Source organism: Mus caroli, chromosome 11, assembly GCF_900094665.2.
Source record: "Mus caroli chromosome 11, CAROLI_EIJ_v1.1, whole genome shotgun sequence".
Lineage (NCBI taxonomy): Eukaryota > Metazoa > Chordata > Mammalia > Rodentia > Muridae > Mus > Mus caroli.
The window spans coordinates 39613862-39633688 of record NC_034580.1 but is presented as its reverse complement, the minus strand read 5'-3'; the positions used below and the strand labels follow the sequence as shown (position 1 = coordinate 39633688).

Genomic DNA, 19827 nt, shown 5'->3' with positions numbered 1-19827 from the left:
GTGGAATTATAATACCTCAGGTGGCATTTTTGCTAGAGGTCAATTTATAACTTGCCTCCTGGTTGGTGTCTATAAGGTTGCCCTTAAATCAGTAAATTACGAAAAACTCCAAGAAGTCATCCAAGACAAACATGGAAACTCATCTCAATTTTTAGAGTGTGTTAAAAAGGTCCTCTTACAATATACTAATCTAGACCCTGAAAACCCAGGTCGACGACTTCTGATGGCCCATTTCTTTTCCCAAAGCTAACCCAATATTAAGGCCAAGCTTAAACACTTGGAGAGAAGATCCCTAACTCCACAGGCAGAAGTCTTAGTGCTGGCCTTTACGGTGTACCCTGGGAGAGATGAACAGTCCTGCAACCATAAATACCGTATGCTGGCCAGAGCCGTTCAACCAGCCTGCGCAAGTGCCTGGTCTCCCTGGCCTCCTGAAACCCAGGAACCACCAGGTCCCTGCTACAAATGTGGTCAGCAGGGTCACTGGGCATAGGCCTGCCACATCCAAAGTGTCATCAAGAGGGACATTGGGCTGCCGATTGTCCTCATGTCACATATGGCACAGGGACGTCACTCCTAGATTGCCTTCCAGCTGATCCCTTAGGCCTGGTCATTGGCAGCTGAGGGAGCCCGAGCTTCCTTGAACCAACCACTACCATCGCTAACAAGAAGCCCTGGATAGTCATCACGGTATCGGGGAGACTGGATAGTCATCACGGTATCGGGGAGACACATCTCCTTCCTTTTGGACAATGGGGCCACTTACTGAGTCCCAACGGAGTTTGGGGGATCTACCTTTCCTTTTCATTTCCCTACTGTTGGGGTAGGGGTACAACTTTGCCAACCTCACCCGATCATACCAGTCAACCGAGTTTTTAGGGGTGTTTCTCTCATGCATTCTTTTCTTGTAGGGCCAATGTGTCCTGTCCCCTTATCGGAAGGGATCTTCTAGCCAAAGTGGGAGCCTTTATTTCTTTTGCTCCTCCTTTTTGCCTAAAGTAAAGCTCACCAGTAGCCCCTCTCCTCTTTCTAGCTACCCAATCTACTGGCTCTAACACATCATTTCCTTTGCCATCCACCCAGGTGGACCCCCACAATAGACCCCCAACTCTGGGACTTTACCCACATCCCTACTGTTAAATATGCCAAGGACCTCCTGGCCTTGATGGACACCTTCTCAGGGTGGGTGGAAGCATTCCCCACCACCAGCAAAAGGGATCAGACAGTCTCTGATCTCCTCCTCCGGTGAGATCATCCCTCGATTTGGAATCCCAGCCTCCCTCCGGTCAGACAATGGTCCTGAATTCACCCCACCCCCAAGTTTCTCAAACCATATCTAAAGCCCTCAACTTCCCTTGGTACTTTCATACTCTGTACCAGCCCCAGTCCTCAAGAAAGATAGAATAGTCTAACTGCTCTGCTCCTTAAAAATCACTCTTGTCACCCTGTCACAGGAACTTCACCTTGATTGGGTAAAACTCCTACCCCTGGCTCTTTTCAGGCTACAGGCTTTCCCCAAGCAACCTCTTCTCATATCACCCTTTGAGCTCATGTTTGGACCAGTTCTGACTCCCAGCCCTTCACCCAAAGCCTCGCCTCTCCCTGATCACCACTCACTCCCTTACTCTGTCATCTCTGCTTCCTCCTATGGAACTTTACTGACCACCATCTACCATGGCCACATACTAACTCCTGTCCACTCCCTATCAACACTGGAGATCAGGTCCTCTCCCCTCCAGACCATCCATCACCCTTCACCTCTTTCCTCTAAATGGCAGGACTGCTTCAAATGTAATTCTGATGATCCCCACAGAAGGACTCTCATTGGATTCACCTGTCTCACCTCAAGTCTTTTACCCCTCTACCTCAAAATAACTCTTCTTACACATCGATCCCAACAGGACCCTGCTCCCTTAAGCTTCAGAAGACCCTGAACTACCTTGTCCCCAGTTCAGAAGAATGAGACTCCACTCTGGCAGCTGCGTCCCACCCTACTGGATCATACATGGGTTTCTCCTCCTCCCCCTCCTGTTTGTTTCTATCCAGGGTAACCCTTATGTATCTCCAACGTTTGAGAAACCCTCATCCACGACAAACAATCTCCAAATAGGATCAGAGAATTGCTCTATAGCCGAAAGCTAGGAGCCAATCAGAATTCCTATCACTACCCTTATGCTCACTATTCCTTTTAAGTAGTACGACCTTTTTGTTTGTTTCTTTTTTGACCAGTCAAAGGATTAATTTAAGGAATGGCCAGACAGATATGGGGGCTGCCCATATTGGTCTTGCCAGTTACACATGCCAACATCACAGACCAATTACCTTTTCTATCTACTATGCCAGACCCTCTTCTTCTATATTTAGGACCCATGGAATCCTAGGTGGGAAATGGGCTTTGTTGGCAAACTCTACTGCACTAACAAATCTGGGCTCCTGGTAAGCACAATTTATATCTTGAGAGAAGAGAAGCAGGAGAAGTCATTATATACTTTGCCAAGGTCATTATTTCTTTGACATCCCCTCTTCTAAATAATACAAACCTATCACTTTGCCTTCTGCTCCAGACTCTAATTTCAGCCTATCAGCTCTTTAATATCTGCCAACCTGGACACTTTGGAGACTGCTGACCGTGTGTGTCCCCCTGGAAACAGCTCACAACTGTCACTTACGGCTTCTCCAGTGACCCTGACTAACAGCCTTGCTTTGCCTTTCATCAATTTCCCTGACTCTGGTGTTGCCACGACCCCCTACCTTTTCTATATCATCCTCTTTGGTGTGGCAGACTGTTTTAAGGCATCCAGGATACATCCCGTAGGAACATTAAGTTCCCTAGACTGATGCAAGACCATAACTAGATACCTTGTCTCTACTGCAAAGCCCTATAGTCTAGAAGATGCCAATTCTTGGTGGTACTCAGGCATATCACTGTCTACCTGTCAGCTGGTCAGGAGATTGTACACTAGTATTTCTTTTCCCTAAATTAGAGGAGATCCACACAGAAAAGCCCCCAGCAATCCCAGTTGTGGACTCAATAGCCATCTGCCCGGCATAACAGAAGGGCAATTCTAATCCTGCCCCTCCTGGCTGTTTCAGGAATAACCTCGGGTGTAGCCCCCAGAACAGCAGGACTGGCCACCTCCCTAACCTTATACCTTCAGTCCTCTTTCCAGTTCATCTAAGATCTTCAACAGGTGGCCCAAAGCATACTTACTCTCCAAGGACAGATCGATTCTCTGGCAGCAGCGGTACTTCAAAACTGACAGGGACTCGACATCTTTACAGCTAAAGAGAGTGGCCTTTGCCTTTTTCTCCAAGAAAAATGCTTCTACGTTAAAACCCCCACATGGAAATGATACTGCTCTTCCTGACTCCCCCCTCTCATTTTTCTGTGTTTACTGTTTGAACCCTGTTTCATCAACCTCTTCTCAGCATTCCTCCAATGACAAATCAAAAAAAAAAATTAACCAAACAGATTAACCATTCCCTCTTACAGGATTACCAAGTACTGGCCACAGAGGATCCTGATGCCACCAACTCCCAAATGTGTCCTGATGGTGAGGATCAACTACACCCTGAAACTGATGACTCCTGTGGACAGCAGGAAGTAGTTTAAGAGATCCGATGCTCCAATCCCCGCCTCACTTTCGCCCACCTTTTAGTTCTCCTTTTTATGATAAAAAGAGGAAGGTTAGGAATCAGGCACCTCCCCAGCCAGTGCAAAGCGAGCAGTGTTAGCAACCAGGCACCTTCCTGAGTCCTCAGGGACTCAACATTACAACAAGATGTGTCATCACCAGCTGTGCAGAGGTGACACATTCCCACTGTGGGCCTTGTCACATATCCTCCTGCACATGCACCTAGGGCTGACTAAAAAGCTGCCGGGAGTTTTTCTTTCCCCTTTCCTTCTTCTTTCCTCCTCCCAGAAGCAGCCTCTGTCCCCTTCCCCCTCCCTCTTAAAAAACCTCCCAGGTGAGACCTGTTGCATGTTGCAACTTTGTTGGAATCTGCCACTTAGTTCCATTGTTCTCTACATCTCCCACCTCTTTTTCTCTGTCACCAGAGCAACTCACATAAAATAAAATTGCATTCTCCATGATAGATTATAGAAGCTAGAGGCACACCCAAGCGAGCTACAAAGCCTGGAGAATGAGCTCGGCCTTGCTCCCTCTTCCTTCACTTTTGGAGAACCCTCATACTGGAAGTATCCTGCTCCATTTCTGGGAGCAAGGACTGCTGCACAAAGAGATGATGAAGAAGAAGAACACACAGGCTTTGCTGGGGTCCTGTCCCCAGTCTCTCACCATTAGACCAGACCCTTTCACCGGATCCTATGTCTATCTGCTGTCAGCCCAAGCAAAGCATAGAGCGCTTTCCTCTGGAGCTCTGAGCCTGTGTTCATTTTCAAAATGGTTTAATTCAATGAAGTTGGTGCTCTTTTTCCCATGTTAACTTGCCTTGTCTATGGGGAAATTGGCATGACTCCTGTGGTTGGGTATAGGAGGCATCTACTTTTTAGCTCCCATAGCCTGTTATCCTTACAACTTCCCTATGAGGCAGGTATTACAATGATCCCATTAAAAGGGTGAGAAAGCTGGGTCTTGAAGATGTTAAGCAAAGATGCTCATAGCTCTATCTTTGGTCAGGAAGACCAAGGTGTCTCAGCATCTCTCTAGTCGGGTTTTCTTACTTCTCTTTGGGCACAACTGGCCTCCTTGGTTTCGCTGAGTATGACATGAAGCACTGGTCCTCACTTCATAGAGAGAAATGTGTCAAAGAACTCCCGTGGTTACAGTGTTTTCTCCTTCAGTTGCGCCCAAGCCTGCTCCTCCTGGTCGGGTGGGCTTGCCATTTCTCTTGTTACTGCTTCCTGCTTCAACTCATCTATTGCAGTAGCTACTGGCTCCCCACCCAATTCCAGGCCTCAGCTTCCAGTGCTCATTGGTGCCCTCTTGTGCCTTATGCTCCACTAGGAATGCAGCCTCAGGCTTCTGAATGCAGCCTTGGGCTTCTGCATTTTCTATACCTCAAGAATGAACTCTAATCTCAGAGTGCTTCATGGTCTGTTGGTGATGCTGGTGGTGCCCCACCAGCACAAAGAACCCTGTTGTGTCCACTACTGGAAGCATCTTCGCCTGCCATACCTTGTCCTCAGCAGGATGGTAATAGCAGATCTTAGGGCTTGGAGCAGGTAGAAACAACACCAGGGCCTGGTGGCTGGCACCCAGTGTCATTACTTCATCCAGTGACTTGACTTTTAAGAAAATCTGTCCCTTAAATAGAGAAACTCTATCTCGCGTGCACTGAAGTCAATCAAATGTTAAGAGGTCATAGCAGAAAAGACACTGTATGGTGAGGGCCAGAACAGTTAAGGTGGCCCTAAGCTTGCTGGAAGTTTGGCAAAACAGTCCTAGGTCTTTGTGCTTATAAAATGTGATTATTCTTTTCCTTACTAGGACTGTTCATTTCGTACCTACTAAATGTTTTGCTATCACTAGATGAAAGACTTTATGGGAAGATTGACAGTTGTTAGAAGCCATTCCCTGTTCCCAAGTGTGGGCTCATAACAGGCTGTTGTGCTCCAAAGGCTTGCATCTGATGATAGAAACTTCCTCCTATCCTTCTTGAAAGCACAACCAGAGCTCTAAGCAAGTAACTCTACCAAAAAAATCATCCTGCCATTGCAAGAAGGCTCAGATGTGCCCTGTTGGGTTTTCAGAATAGCAGAGAGTTGATGCTGCTCTCCATTCTCTCAAAGTTCAGCACATAGGAGCCACTAGGAGGACACAACAGGCCCTGCCCATGATCTGAAAAAAAGCAAAGTGATCTTTTTGATGAGATCTTAGGACATCATATACAGTGAGCATCTTAGTACTTAATGGGGTTAAATGCGTTCAGTCTTATTTTATAAGCAATGTCAAGGATGAGCTCTCTTTGAGGGGAAAACAGCATGGGAGTCATTAGAAACCCCAAACGTGAAGGGCTAATGCCTGTCCAGACATTGAGAGTTTTATTTAATGATGTAGGGTGTGTTGCTTAGCTTTTGTCAACTTGCTAGAGTCTTAGAAACCCAGAATTTCCCAGTCCCATTGGCCTATAGGCAAGCCTGCAGGGTGTTTTCTTGGTTGATGGTTGATGTGAAAGGCCCAGACTACTCCAGTTCCTGTCTTGAGTTCCTACTCTGACTTCCCTTCTCAATGGGATTACAAGCTGTAAATGATAATAAACCCTTTCTTCCCTGGATTGCTTTTGGTTGGGATGTTTTTGCACAGTAATAAGAGCAAACTAAGTCAAGGGGGGATCAGAGGATCATTTCAGGATTGATGCTGGAGTAGCAAGCCCTTAAAGAGGGCACTGGTGCAGTTTTGTGCCCTGGTGGAGTCCCTGCTGGGAAGGCTTCAGGGACCTTCCCTGAGCTCAGCAAGATGCTGATGCTGGAAATACTATAAAGGGAAGAAGGGTCAACTCTGCACAATTGGAAATGACATCACTGCAAGGAGAAGCAGTTCTTAGATGATGGGGCTGGGGGCGGGGGAGGGGATGCACCCAAATAGGCTCCGAAACAGAACACCTGACTCTGCTGAGCAAGTACAGAAACCATGACTGCAAAGAAGATTTTTTATTTATTTCATCTCAGAAGGCACAAACAAATAAACCAACACATGAAAAACATACGCAAGTCACTACAAGGAGCGTGGCCATTGTGTCCTGATGTAGCCGTAGTATCTTCATGGCACGATGGATCTTGCCTGGTCATATCTGTACCTTAGGTTCACTCAGGCTGATGACATGGCGAACCTGGGTGGTTTTCTTTGCATCCATTTGTGTGGCGATTAAGTCACCCTGGATTTTATGCCCTTTCGTCACAGCTACACTATATTTTCCCTCAAATTCCAAAAGCTTCTGTTCTTTCAGACAGCCAGGATGTCTCTGCTCCCATGTCTTATGAGTGTGGGAGGTGGGGCCTGCCAAGGAGGTAAGCAACCAACTCTCCCCACCCCTATTACCTTCCTTTCTTTTTGAGATATTATATCATGCTATCATGTAGTCCAGCCCGGCCTTGTTATATAGCTAAGGATGACACTGAACTTGTGAGTTCTCTGCCTCTCTCACCCCAGTGCTGGAATTAAGGCATGTACCACTACACTTAGTTTATGCAGTGCTGAGGACAAAAGCCAGCTCCTCATGAATGTTAGGCAAGCACACTGCCGTCTGAGCTACAGACCCAAACCTGAATTCCAATTTCTAGTTATTTTTTTAAATTGTTTTTGAGACAGAATTTCTGTGTGGCCCTGTCTGGGCTGGAACTCCCTCTGTACACCAGGCTGTCCTCAAACTCACAGAGATCTGCCTGCCTTAGTCTCCTGAGTCCCCTGGGATTTAAAGCATATACCACTGATACTGGCCTTTCAAAATTCTTTTAAATTTAGGTACCCAAAGGTTTCCTTTCTAAAGAAGGCCCTGGTTTCTTATCAATCTCACTTCTAAAAAGTCTTCCTTGGTGTTGAAACTAGTGCTAAACTCTTCAGAGTCAACTTTACAGCTTCTTCATGTCTCCAAACACCACCTATGTCTTTACTGGTTACAAATATGTAACACTGCTTGTGTCAGAATATTATGTTCTTATTGGTTGTCACAAAAGCTAATGTACCTACGCAGCCCTGATTGAAGAGCTGTTGAAGAAGATAACAAGCTCACAATTTGCATAATAGGGCCTGGTCCCAGTGGATCAGGCCACAAGCACATGAAATATTCAATACATCTTGGTATACAAATGTGAAATGCAGAAATAAATTAATAAATACATAAATTACTTAAATATTTCAACAGCAATAAGGCCAAGTGGAATGCTAGAATATCTATGCATACATTAGCTCACTGTCTCTGTGGGCATTTAACATTTACAGGTAGAAATACAGCAAAGGTGTCATGATGAACTTAGAAAAACTGGAAAAAGCCATCCAAGCAGAAGACAGCTTTTGGGGGACTCTTTCATCCTGAGTTTAAATTTTTCTTCCCTAATGTCTTCCACTTTTCTTTCCTTCCAACGTTGCATCCTAGGATCGGACCCTGTAAAGGAATGTGGGTAGGTAAGTCCATATTGGTCAGAGTTATAGCCTCAATGCCCTCCTATTTCACAGCACATATTATTATCCCCAGACATTGGGTCTTGAGGATTTCTGTGTGAGATGGCCCAACCCTTCCTTACAGGGCTCAGACTTCAGCTGGTCTCATGCTTGCCAGGGACTCTCTTGAGAGATTTTTCTTAAAAGAACTTTGATTGGGATATTTCCTTATTAAAAAGACTTCAGTGGTTCCCCAGAACCCCTAAGATAGGTTCCAACTTCTGTCCACTTCCAAGTTCTCCATATTCTGAGTCATGATTTCCTCCCAATCCTGTCCTTCTTGCCTTTCTCCATACAAGGGTAGGACCCATGCTTGTTCTCTTTATTGCAATATCCTTGGCCCAGCATAGTGCATGGCCTAACATAAACATCAAGTTATCCGCCGATGAACAAATGTGTTTCTGACTCTGGAATCCCTATGCCAGGAACTCCACCCCCACCTCCCTCACAAGCCTCCTGTTGTCCTCCGCCCGGACCACTAAATGTGCAGGTGTGGTTGGGCTTCACCATCCTGCTCACACACCTGCAGGGCACACATGCCCACTTGCTGCACGAGGAATTGTAATAGCGATCCTGAGCTTGCACGCAGACATTCCCGCCTTTGCATTGGACTTCGGTAGATGTCTTCTCTACGAGGAACGCACCTTTCTGCAAAGGAGAGGAAAATTTAAGTAAGGGCAATATAAGGCAGGCTGGCATGGCCGCTCCCCTTGCACCACCTGCTGGTAGAAGATATAATCAGAGGTGTGTGTGTGTGTGTGTGTGTGTGTGTGTGTGTGTCCCACCTCTTTCCAGAGCCCAGGTTGCAGGCATTACTAATCAGTTTTCCAGAGGTTCTGGGGGTTAAAATTCAGGTCTTCATATTCCAGCATGACTCATCCACCACCCCATTCTCACTTTTCTATTTAGTAAACTCCAACAGAAATGGCTTGCTCCCGCTTTTGCCTCTTGGAGTAGCAGCATTGCCCCAAGGTCCCATGGGTAACCACTCCCATATGAAGCTGCTGTTGGGACTGAGACCAGCTTTCTTTAGCTGTCTTGACGTCAAGAAATACCATGCCTGTCAGCTTACAAAAGTGACTTCAAATCCTGGCAATGCTACTAAACAGCTGTGGTGCTTCAGGAAAATATCTCTGGCTCTCTGTGTCTCTCCTTATTCATGAGTAGGTCCCATGATAATGCCTGCCTCTAAGAATTGCAGCAGCTAAATACAACATTTATGTAAAAATGCGGAGAAAGCGTCTAGCAAGTAGAAAGCATTAGACATTACCCACTTAAGATTGGTATATTAAATACATACACACAGGGATGAAACTTAGCAAGACTTTAGGTAGCAGTTAAAATCTGTTTCAAAATAATCCCATTTTTTTTTTTTTGCTCCTGCTTTTAGGGAGTGGTTGAATCTCTGAGCTGAATTGCTACCACATTCTCAATGCTAGGTAGGAAGAATCCTTTGCTCTGTGACTTAAATGCTCGTAAAACTGTTCCTCAAACCTTGCAAGAGATCACTGTGCTAAGGACCCGAAAGGTAGAAAGTCACCATATTAGCCCAGTAAGGGTGGGCATCTTGTAAGGTGAAATGATTGCACTGTATATTAAGGAAGTAGAGATTATCCTTATTTGGTGGGTCCCAGCACCAATGTTTTAGCATTTACTATATTTACTCAGTTTAAACAATCATTGTAGGCTCCTGGATCCCAGGTTTCTATATCATGAACAACTTTGGTTGAGGATTGACAATCGACTATACTGGAGGAATTGAAGTGGTTGGGCTAACCGTCTCTGTCTCCATCAAACCATTGCTGGGTCCTGGTTCTGCCACTGCTCTAGCTGGAAGAACGTGGGCAAGACATAGCCTCTCTGAGCTTCTCTGTCCTCTGTGGAGAGGTGACAGCAATACTGGCTGCCTTTGGGACTTTGTGTAGGTTGTGTGTCATACACATGGAGAGCCCTTAACACAGTTCTGGTCCTGAGGCAAGCACCTAGTTGTCAGGATCTTTCCAATGGCCCCAATATGGGCTGCATAAATCCTACCTGGTTACACCCCTCCTCTGTCTCCTTCATCTTTTCTTTCTTGCGCTGGATTCGAACAAAGAACTTGAGGGAGAAGTAGGAATGGGGAGTGCTCCAGGAGTCAGGGTACTCCCAGCTGACCTCCACCTGTGAGTTCTTCAAAGGCTTCATCTGCAAGTTCTTGGGCGGGTCTGGTTTGACTGCAGGAGAAGATAAGCATGTTGGTATGTTAAATACATATACACAGGGATGAAACATCCTTTATTATCCTGGCCGGGCTTTGGAGCTAGGGCTTAGGCTCCTGAGCTTGGCTGACGAAGCCCTCCACCTTCTAGTCTCTGGAATAGCTCTTTCACTTCTCTGAGCATCAGGGCAGCACCTGTGAGGGATCTGCTTGAGAGTGGTCCTTCCACTCGAGGAAGTCACCATTATTGGCCATATTCTACATTTTAGAACCCTTTCTTCACTGCACAGACTGGAAGTCCCTACTGATTGAGTCATTCTGCTTAATAGAGTCTCATATCTGGGCTCAGCAGTCAGGGAACCCTCCCTGTGCTTGGTTTCTGCTTTACACTAAGCATGTAGTTAACCCATAATCCATTAGGTGCCACCTTTGGGGCAGGTCTGGGTCTGGTCTGCTGTCTGTGAGATTTGAGATCTGGAAAAAGGTTAACTTAACCCTTTAATTTCCTCATCTGTAAGATGAAGAGGGTAGTGTCTGTATAATGCTTTTTAGGAGAATGGAAAAGAATGCAGGCAAATCCTATGCTCCAGGGTATCATGGACATGTGGCAGACAGCGTCTTTGCTTCCCAAGCACCTGCTCCCAGGCAAAACTCACTGATGTCCCTGATGAAGAAGCTGGTGCTGTAGTTCTCATATTTATTCTGTTGCCGTGCTTCCAACGCCAGTTCAATGGGCAGGGTCTCCTCGGCAGTTGGGCAGGTGACATCCTCCTGGCAGGACACTGAATACTTCTCATAGTCCCTTTGGTCCAGTGTGACCTTCTCTGCAGACAGAGACGCCGTTCCACATGTCACTGCCCGAGAGTCAGGGGAACTGATGGCAAAGACAGAATGAATTCTGTATTATAGATCAGAGATAGAGTTCCCGGTGTCTACAGTCCAAGGCCAGTCTGTCCAGCTGGTTGGATTTCTCCAGTGGAATAAAACAACAAAAACAAAACCAAATAAAAACACCCCAGCCCTTTCCAGAGTGGAAGCTTAGCTGTAAGAGACTGAAACTTGCATCTCTGGCCTAAATGAATCTGAAAATGTTGTAATGCAAGAGAAACTGCTGAATTATAAAGAATTATAACAACAAAGATGATTATAAAGAAAACATGCATGTCGCCACAATTCTCCTTTTTACTCAAATCTGAGTCCCACATATAGACATTGTTCACAGTTTGTTACTTCTAGAGTTTTTCCAAATGAATATTTAAGATAGACATGTACACACACACACACATATGTCCATATGTAGTTTATCCAAAGAGTAGCACAACTTTAAAGACAAATGAAAAATATATATGCATGAGTTTGTAACATCTTTTTCCTCTCTGAAAGTATTGTGGGGGAGTTCTCTAAACAGAACATGAAAGTTATTTATGAGTTATTTATTTCAACAGATGCACATTAATGTTCCATTTGCGCATGCTTTTGCTAATTATGCAAAATATTCCACTGTCCCTTATCCATGTACTAGGTTCTTCAGGAACACATGTAAGATTTCTCTAGCAAGAAAATGTATCCTGCTTGTCTAATTTTTTTAGACAAGCATGTTACTATAGGTAAGCATCTGCAATCTACAGGGGTCTCCTTTGGGGCCACCTTTACCAGCTCAGAAATTTCTCATATAAGCAACAAGGACTCTGATGTCACCCTGAACTGTTACTTTCCTTAGCTAAGTTAAGTCATAGCAAATTCATGCTAAAGATGGAAAAGGGAGTCCCCCACCCCCTGTTTATTCTTTTAAATAGTGGGAGAGCCGGGGCGCTCACTCCCTGCCCTCCACATGGCTCAGGGATTTAGTTGCTGACTGAAATCAGCTGTAGAGCAGTCTGACACACCCGCTCTGTAGCCCTGGGAGATGATGTTTTTAGGGAAAGCCCAAGTGCATTGGGGAAACTGAACTTCAGAATAACAGTCTTGGAGGGGTAGAAAGAAGTTGAAAAGGCTCTAGGAAAATCTCGAAAGGCCTCAGAGGGTTCTGGAATCTCTTCCAGGGCTTCCAACAGCAAGGCCCTGGAGCACTCAATTCTGCTTTTGACACAAGGTCGTGCTCTGGCCAGTTATTTGTAGCTGTGGCTTCTTTTTAATTCCTCCCCATGGTGCTGTGAGCCTTAATGAAGCACAGCCAGGCAATTCGGATGAGTGAATTCTAACTCCCCAGCCAACTAGTCTCAGAATGCTGGTTTAAAGCTCCATGCTATTTCCTTAGGCGAGCAGAGGGAAGTTGAAAAAAAAAATACAGAATTGACTTTGCTGTTCCATTACCAGTCATTGATAATCCCTGGGCAGTTTGTACGTCTCTTTGTTATGAAGTAGATCTCACAAAACCTTGAGAAATCATGATAGCTCCCTTACCTGCTCTTGATGTTGAACTTCAAGTCAATGTTTCTTTGCACCAGCCATGAGCACGTGAACCGTCCAGAGTAATTTGGTGCTTCACACTTCAGGAAAGTCTTGTTTTTGAAATCTGCATTTGAAAAGAAAAAATATGAAATATTTAGGAGTTTTCTTTTAATAAAGAAATTTGTTTTTGTTGTTGTTTAATTTTTTTTTTTTTTTTTTTTTTTTGAGACAAGGTCTCTGGATGTTACTGGCCAGCCAAGAAAGCTTATTGGTGAGCTATGGGCCAATGAGAGTTCCTGTTTCAAAGGAGATGAGAAACATTTCTGAGCCTCAGAGCACACACACACACACACACACACACACACACACACTTGCAATTATTACTTTTTAAGGAGGGGTAGAAGAAAAGATACTGCCAAAGGGGATGGAATTACTTTTTAAAATTTCAGTGGACCAAATTCCATTTTCCTTCTTGTGGAGCAGCAGATGTGAGTGGCTCAGAGTCTCGCCTCCTTTGTGGCAGGTGTACTGGCCAGCATCTAGAAACTCTTTGACAGTGATGGTTAGGGTCTTTCCAGAGCCTATGACTCCACGTCTCTGGTCTGAGGTCCAGGTGATGTCATCTTCTTCAGGTGTGTCACAGGTGAGGTTCACTGTTTCTCCAGGAGCATCGGGAGTCCAGTCCACCTCTACAACATAAACTGGAGAGCACCAGCAGTGAGGACCTGGACCAGGAGCCTCACAAACCCCAGAACTGGGTTTCACTTAGTGTCTTGACACGCCCATGGCCCTTGGAATATCATAGTTCACAGGAGTTTGGCAAGTGCTTGCTGAGAGATCTCAGGGCATAGGGATAGAACAGAGAAGCAGTTCTATAGCTGCCACCGAGTCATTTAACTGGCAGGTGGCCAGTAATAATCGGTCTCTGATTAGGAAGGGAAGACCTTGAAACAAGAAAAGATGCAAACAGCACAAGATTCCTTGTCAGAAGCCACTTGAGTGTGTGTGTGTGTGTGTGTGTGTGTGTGTGTGTGTGTGTTGGGGATGGAGATGAGGGGGAGTAAGCTTCTAGTTGTAGTTCACAGGGAATACACAGGGCAGAGTATTGAGCAGAATAACATAGTGGCTTAAAGCATAGGTGTGGAGGAAGAAAGATGTGGAAATCCTATCTTCTCTAATTGCAAAGGAGATTTTGAGCAAGGTCCTGAACCACCAGTAGCCTCAGAGTCCTCACAAAATGATAAGAACAATATTGTCTATGCTAATAGGATTAGCTGTGAGGATAGATGGTAAAAATGCATGCACCTTAGCACAGCTAAGGTCACTGCAGCATAACCCTGTGCTAGCCTTTTAAAACCACCACCATCATCATTGTCATGCACAGGCCAAAGAGCTAGGCAAATGCACTGAAAGACCCTTAAAATTATCTAGAAAGATTTAGGTTTTTTTTTTGTCTCTTCTGCGTGAAATTTGTGGATGGAGATTGCCATTAACTACTTGTTTTTAAAAGCTATTTTACACTCTTACAAAGCAGTAGATGATTGTCTCAGTTTTTGAAGGAACTGTTTTTACTGATGGCCAAGGGCTAAGCGAGGTCCCATCAAGTGTGAAGGGTAACAAATGCTGTCGTTCGGATCTTTTGTCTCCAGTGTTGTGCAATGGATATCTGATGCTAGTTTCTGAAGGAGCCTCCAGAATATCTCCACAAGGTATTCTGGAGTGGGTCACACCAAAGCCTCATGTGACAAAGCTTCAAAGGTTACCTACATATCAATTATTAATCGAAAGACTAGCTTAATGCAGTGGCCCGTAAAGCAGGGTCGTCTTTCAACCTCCATCATCAGCATCGCCTGAAAACCCATCAGTGAGGTTTGTTCTTGGTTGCTGAGTCAGAAATGTCGGGATGGCCCCAGTCATCTGATGCCTGATTGAATATGGAAGGCATAGTGGTGAAGAGCCTGGATTTTGGAATAGCACAGCTATGGAGCAGAGCCAGCAAAGGGCTTTCAGAGAGCCATGGCCTCGGGGGTGGGAAGAGACAGCCAGCTACTTAGAATTTTACTTCATAGCCCCGGCTGGCCACAAAATCGGGCTTTCTTCTTGTCTTGACCTATCAAGTTCAGGGATTGCAGGCATGAACTACCATGCCCTAGTCTGATGTCATTCTTTAAAAAAAAAAAAGAAAAAAGAAAGCAAAATATTAGTGCTTTCTTTAGAAGGTAACATCTAAACTAATTTGTATGCAAGCTTAAGACAGTTCCCTTAAGTGCCCTGTGAATGGTGGCTTTGTGATTGGCATTGGAGCTTAAAGCCTTGTGAAACACTAAGTTCTTACTTTTACATCAGTGGGATTTGTCACTGCTGAATGGGGAGCAAAGATAAGAGGTACAAATCACTTGAGGCCAAGCTCTTCAGAAATCGTTAGCCTGAGCTGATTCCAGTGCACAGGACTCTTTGGCTCCCAGTTTCCCTTTGTCCCCTAGGCCTTGAAACAGGCTGTCTATTATTTTCCTTTTAGAACCTGAACTCAGAAACCCTAGAAGACCTTAGCCCCAGGGCAGGGAAAGAACTTCTTGGGCATGTTGGAATCAGAGCTTAGATATCTGCTGGGCTTCGGGCCACCATTGTGACTCCAACACAAGCTCCCCCTGTGTTTCTCCTGTTGCTTTTCTGAAATTTCTGTGGTTTATCAGGTCAGAAGTAACTAGGGGGTTAACTCTGCCAGGGCCTGAGTTGTACATCTGGCTGTGGCAAAGGCTTTACTTAGGAAAGCATCCAAAATTCTGTTGGGGTGGGTGGCCAGACTGGAGATTACTCTTTTTAAAGTTACATTTAATTCCTTCATGTGTGTGTGTGCACAGGTGTCACAGCTCATGTCTTGAGAGCAGAGGGCAATTTAGAGAACTCGATCCTCTCCTTCCATCCCAGTGATTAAGTCTAGGTCATCGGACTTGGTGGCAAGCACCTTTACCTGTGAATATCGTTCAAACTCTTGTGAATCTTCAGAATGAAAAAAAGGCTCACCTTTTTTTTTCCTGGATTCTCAGAAGATTATTTCTAATCAGCAGCTGGGAAATCTTTTCATTTATAATTTACACCCATTTCCTCTTTATGGCCACAGGAAATAGTTGCTTCAGGCCTTTCTTACTTGTACAATCTAGCATTTAAGCACACAGGCTCTGAAGTGAGACTAAACTGGGATCAAGTTCTATTCTGGACCTTGTGGGAAAGTTACTTAACCTCTTGAACCTCAGTTTTACCATCTGTAAAATGGAATACAGATAGCTCCTACTTTACATGGTTGTTGCGAAATTAAGTGAGTGTTAAATAAATATTAATTATTACTAAAGTGTAGCTATAAAAGCAGAAATTCCTGACATGATTACCTTGTATTCCATGAAACATTTGAGATCCTGTGAGGATCATCTGAGGACTGAGTTGATGGACATTTGCTAACTGTGACATGGTACAAGGACAGAGGACAGAGAGCACCCCCTTCTATGTCTTCATTATTTGTCTACTAATAATCTTATTGCCATTGGGATAATGAAAAGTTCAGAGACTTTTTGTTTTAAATGATAGTGCTTGCTCACTCTACCATATGTTATTTTCTGTATTTATTAACATATTCAATAGTCCACGTGGGCTGTGCTATACTGAACACCCAATTAAGAAAACTGAGGTCAGCCGGGCAGTGGTGGTGCATTCCTTTAATCCCAGCACTTGGGAGGCAGAGGCAGGCAGATTTCTGAGTTTAAGGCCAGCCTGGTCTACAGAGTGAGTTCCAGGACAGCCAAGGCTATATAGAGAAACCCTGTCTGGGGGGGATAAAAAAAGGAAAGAAAACTGAGGTCACAAGACTACCCAGCCTCAAAGGTTCAGTATCAATACCTGGCAGAACCATGACCTGAAACCAAGTCAGTGTGAATGTCAATCCCAAAATAGCCAGAGGACAACCATCACGGTGCCCACTGAGAGCACGTTGTAATATGCAAGACAGGAGAGGGCAGAAGACAATCTCGCTACTTTACAAATTCTGTATTAGGGAATTTCAATTGTTTAGAAGAGTCATTTTCTGGTATCTAAGGCCAAGATCATATCCCACACACACCACCATAGTTCACCTGAAACTCCTTTCCTGTCATCCAACATGGAAACCAAACAAGGGAGAGAGATAGGTGGAGGAAGAGACGCTAACCCTCCATCTTCCCTGAGGATTTTTCCTGAGAAAATCCCATGCACGACTGCCTACTTCAGACTTCACTATCCCTTCCCAGCAGGCTGCCTGGAGATCAAGCTTAGGTGCTGGCGCTCCAAAGAAAATAGGGAAAAGACTGCTTACCATCTTTCTCCAGCTCCCACATGGCCATGAGTGGAGACACCAGCAAAACCATGGCAAACCAGGAGATGGTTAGCTTCTGAGGACACATCTGTGTGGAGGAGGGGCAGGAGGGAGGAAGAAAGGGAGCAGAGGAGAAGGAAAAGGCGGGGAAATGGGAGAGAGAATGTCAACTGTTATCCAATTAACCCGATCAACAGCTTATCTGCCTTCCAAATACTGATTTTTTCCCCCTTTCTTTTCACTCTGTTGGACCAGGATTATAGGAGGTCTGTTCTAGCTTTGGGTAAAAACATCTCCAAATAAAGAACTAGAGGCTACCTGGAGCTTAAATAATCATAGGCCCCAGCTACCTGATACTATTTGGTTTTTAAAAATATATTGATGTATGACTATTGTATGTGTGCATGTGTGGAGGTCAGAGGACAACTTTTGGGAGTTGACTGTCTCCTTTCACTATGGGTTCAGGGTTCAAACTCAGGTCACCAGGCTTGTGCAGAAGTAATAGGACCTGCTGAAGTGTCTTCCTGATACCCACAATCATCTCCTCCCTCCCTCCCTCTTCTTAAGACAGACTTTCAGCCTTCATTGTCCTGGAACTCTATGTAGATAAGGCTGACCCCAAACTCACAGGGATCCACCTGCCTCTGCTTCCTGAGTGCTGGGATTAAAGGCGAGAGCCACCACACCCATCTTATTTTTTTTTTTTAAGGTTCAGAAACATAAGCTTAGAGATGACCATGGCTTCCCAGGTCCACAGTCATCAGATATTTACTTAGTTATGATTGTAATAGTAACATAATACCCAAAGAGCTTTGAACAGAATGGGAAAGTACTGCCATGCTGCCAGTACTGACGAGAACAGTGTCCTGGGCATCCAAATCACCCTGCTGTGCAGTAGGCACTGGGATGCCCCAGGCTAGAGGACCAGCTTAGGTGTAGGAAAGGTGACACAGGGTAAACTTTCAAGTTCTGACAAGGACCTGTAGTGGATTAGGTTTTTTTTAAACCTAGGCAGAAATTACTCCAAATTCTAAAATAATTCTTTCCCTCACAACAAAATGCAGCATTTTTTAAGCTTGGGTGTGTGTATAACCTGGGCTTACTGAGACTGTTGGGTCTCAGCCCAGAACAGAGTGTCTGACTTAACATGTCTTGGAGGTGCCGAAAGCTGATGTTATGGTCCATTAAACACATTGTGAGGGCAAATGTGCTAGCCAGGTTTGAGAGCCCAGAACTCCTAAAATTCAAGGTGTTCTTTGGCAGAAGACTGTACCATATTGATTGACCAACCATGAAATCGATAAATCAGTGACCATCTTGTATTGTAACCCAGTCTAGATTAACACCAGAGCAACACAAACCTTTAGACTGTAAAGATTATACCTCACTCATAAATGTGGTTGAGATAATTCGAGTAGATAACTACTAATTCCCTTCAGAAATACTTTTCATCTATCCTGGAGGGTGCCACCGCCCATCAGGAACAAGATTTGAGAGGCCACAGGTCTAACCCATATGAATTAAGGTTTAAATGTCATAGGCAAATGCCTTAAAAATGAACAGGCCTTGGTCAGAAATCACGACCTTTGAGAGAACAGAAGTACTGCTAACCTCTGAGGACCTTGCTGTGATTCCTCTTTCATGACAGAGACAGGACTAGGAGTCAGGACATGTCTAGGTTCAAATTATCATATAGCCAAGACAAGTAGAAGCCGAAATGGTGCTGGTTGCTACACTCATAGGCTTGGAGTCAAGCAGACATGGGCTTGGATTCTGGCCCTACTACTCAGTAGCTGTTTGGTGTTGGTTTAGTTCCTCTGAGCCCGACTGCCTTCATATAAAAAGACATAAGGCTTATGTGATCTTAAAGAGCTGTTGGGCATGCAGTGAGATGACATTGTATAATACCTTGCACTAGTAAAAAGCTAAGGAAAAAATTGAAATTCTTTTTGTTTTTTGCACACTGGGTTGAAAAATAAAAATCTGCCAGGTTGTAGAGAGAAATGCCCAGAGAAGGTGATGCAATTATACACGGCTGTGAAACCCAGATGGTAGGACTCTGGGCAGGGAAAAAGGCAGAGATTCCTGGCATCTCCTGGTGATCTCTTCATATGCGCTCAACACAGGGATTTCCCCTTTGGCTACATGCCAAGCATTTCCTCTGTCAGCCTCAGATGCACTTGAGCATCACACATGAACCATATTTCAGGCTGAAGGGAGCCCTGGCAATGGTCCAAGGAACAATCTTCATTTCGGCATCACCTACATCTTAGATCATAGAAGACCAGCAAAGGGTGGAGATGGTGGCAGGTCGCCTCTTAATCAAATCCGCACAAGCAAAAAAGTGTGTGGTATGTAGCCAGGCTTTGGCTTTCTGGCTGATTGGCAGATGCTGGGAGCTGTTTCCCTCTCACTCCACAATTCTTCCATATGCTATGTTTTAACAATTCTGGTTTTTTGTTTGTTTGTTTGTTTTCATGTGATTTCATTAGTTTTCTTAAGTCCCGAAAGTCTTGTGCAAAGAGCACAGGAACCCTGGGGTGGACACTCTAGCTCCCTAGAACATGCAAATGCTTCCAACATTGCTGCCAGCCGGTACCTGAGTGGACATCCCTTTTGCAAGTTTCATTCTGTTATTCTTTAATTAAAAAGAGAAATGATATGTAAAAATAAAAATGCCCAGAAACAACAATGCACAGTATAGATGGCGTGGCTGTCAGGGATGGCAAGGAGGGCACGGGCAAAAGGCCTTGGTTCTACAGCCAAACAGACCT

The 19827-nt window shown here is 44.8% G+C and overlaps 1 protein-coding gene across 1 annotated transcript; it reads right to left on the bottom strand.

Moving 5' to 3' along the window:
• Positions 1-7986: 7986 nt before the first annotated feature.
• Positions 7987-17141, bottom strand: Il12b (interleukin 12B). The gene is made up of 8 exons (XM_021175902.2): positions 17054-17141; positions 13146-13412; positions 12724-12835; positions 12019-12024; positions 10977-11194; positions 10158-10336; positions 8647-8771; positions 7987-8067 (listed from the first exon to the last, which is right to left on the bottom strand). Exons 1-8 carry the CDS (start codon positions 17139-17141, stop codon positions 8055-8057), a joined length of 1008 nt encoding a protein of 335 aa, XP_021031561.2. The 3' UTR covers positions 7987-8054.
• Positions 17142-19827: the final 2686 nt, after the last annotated feature.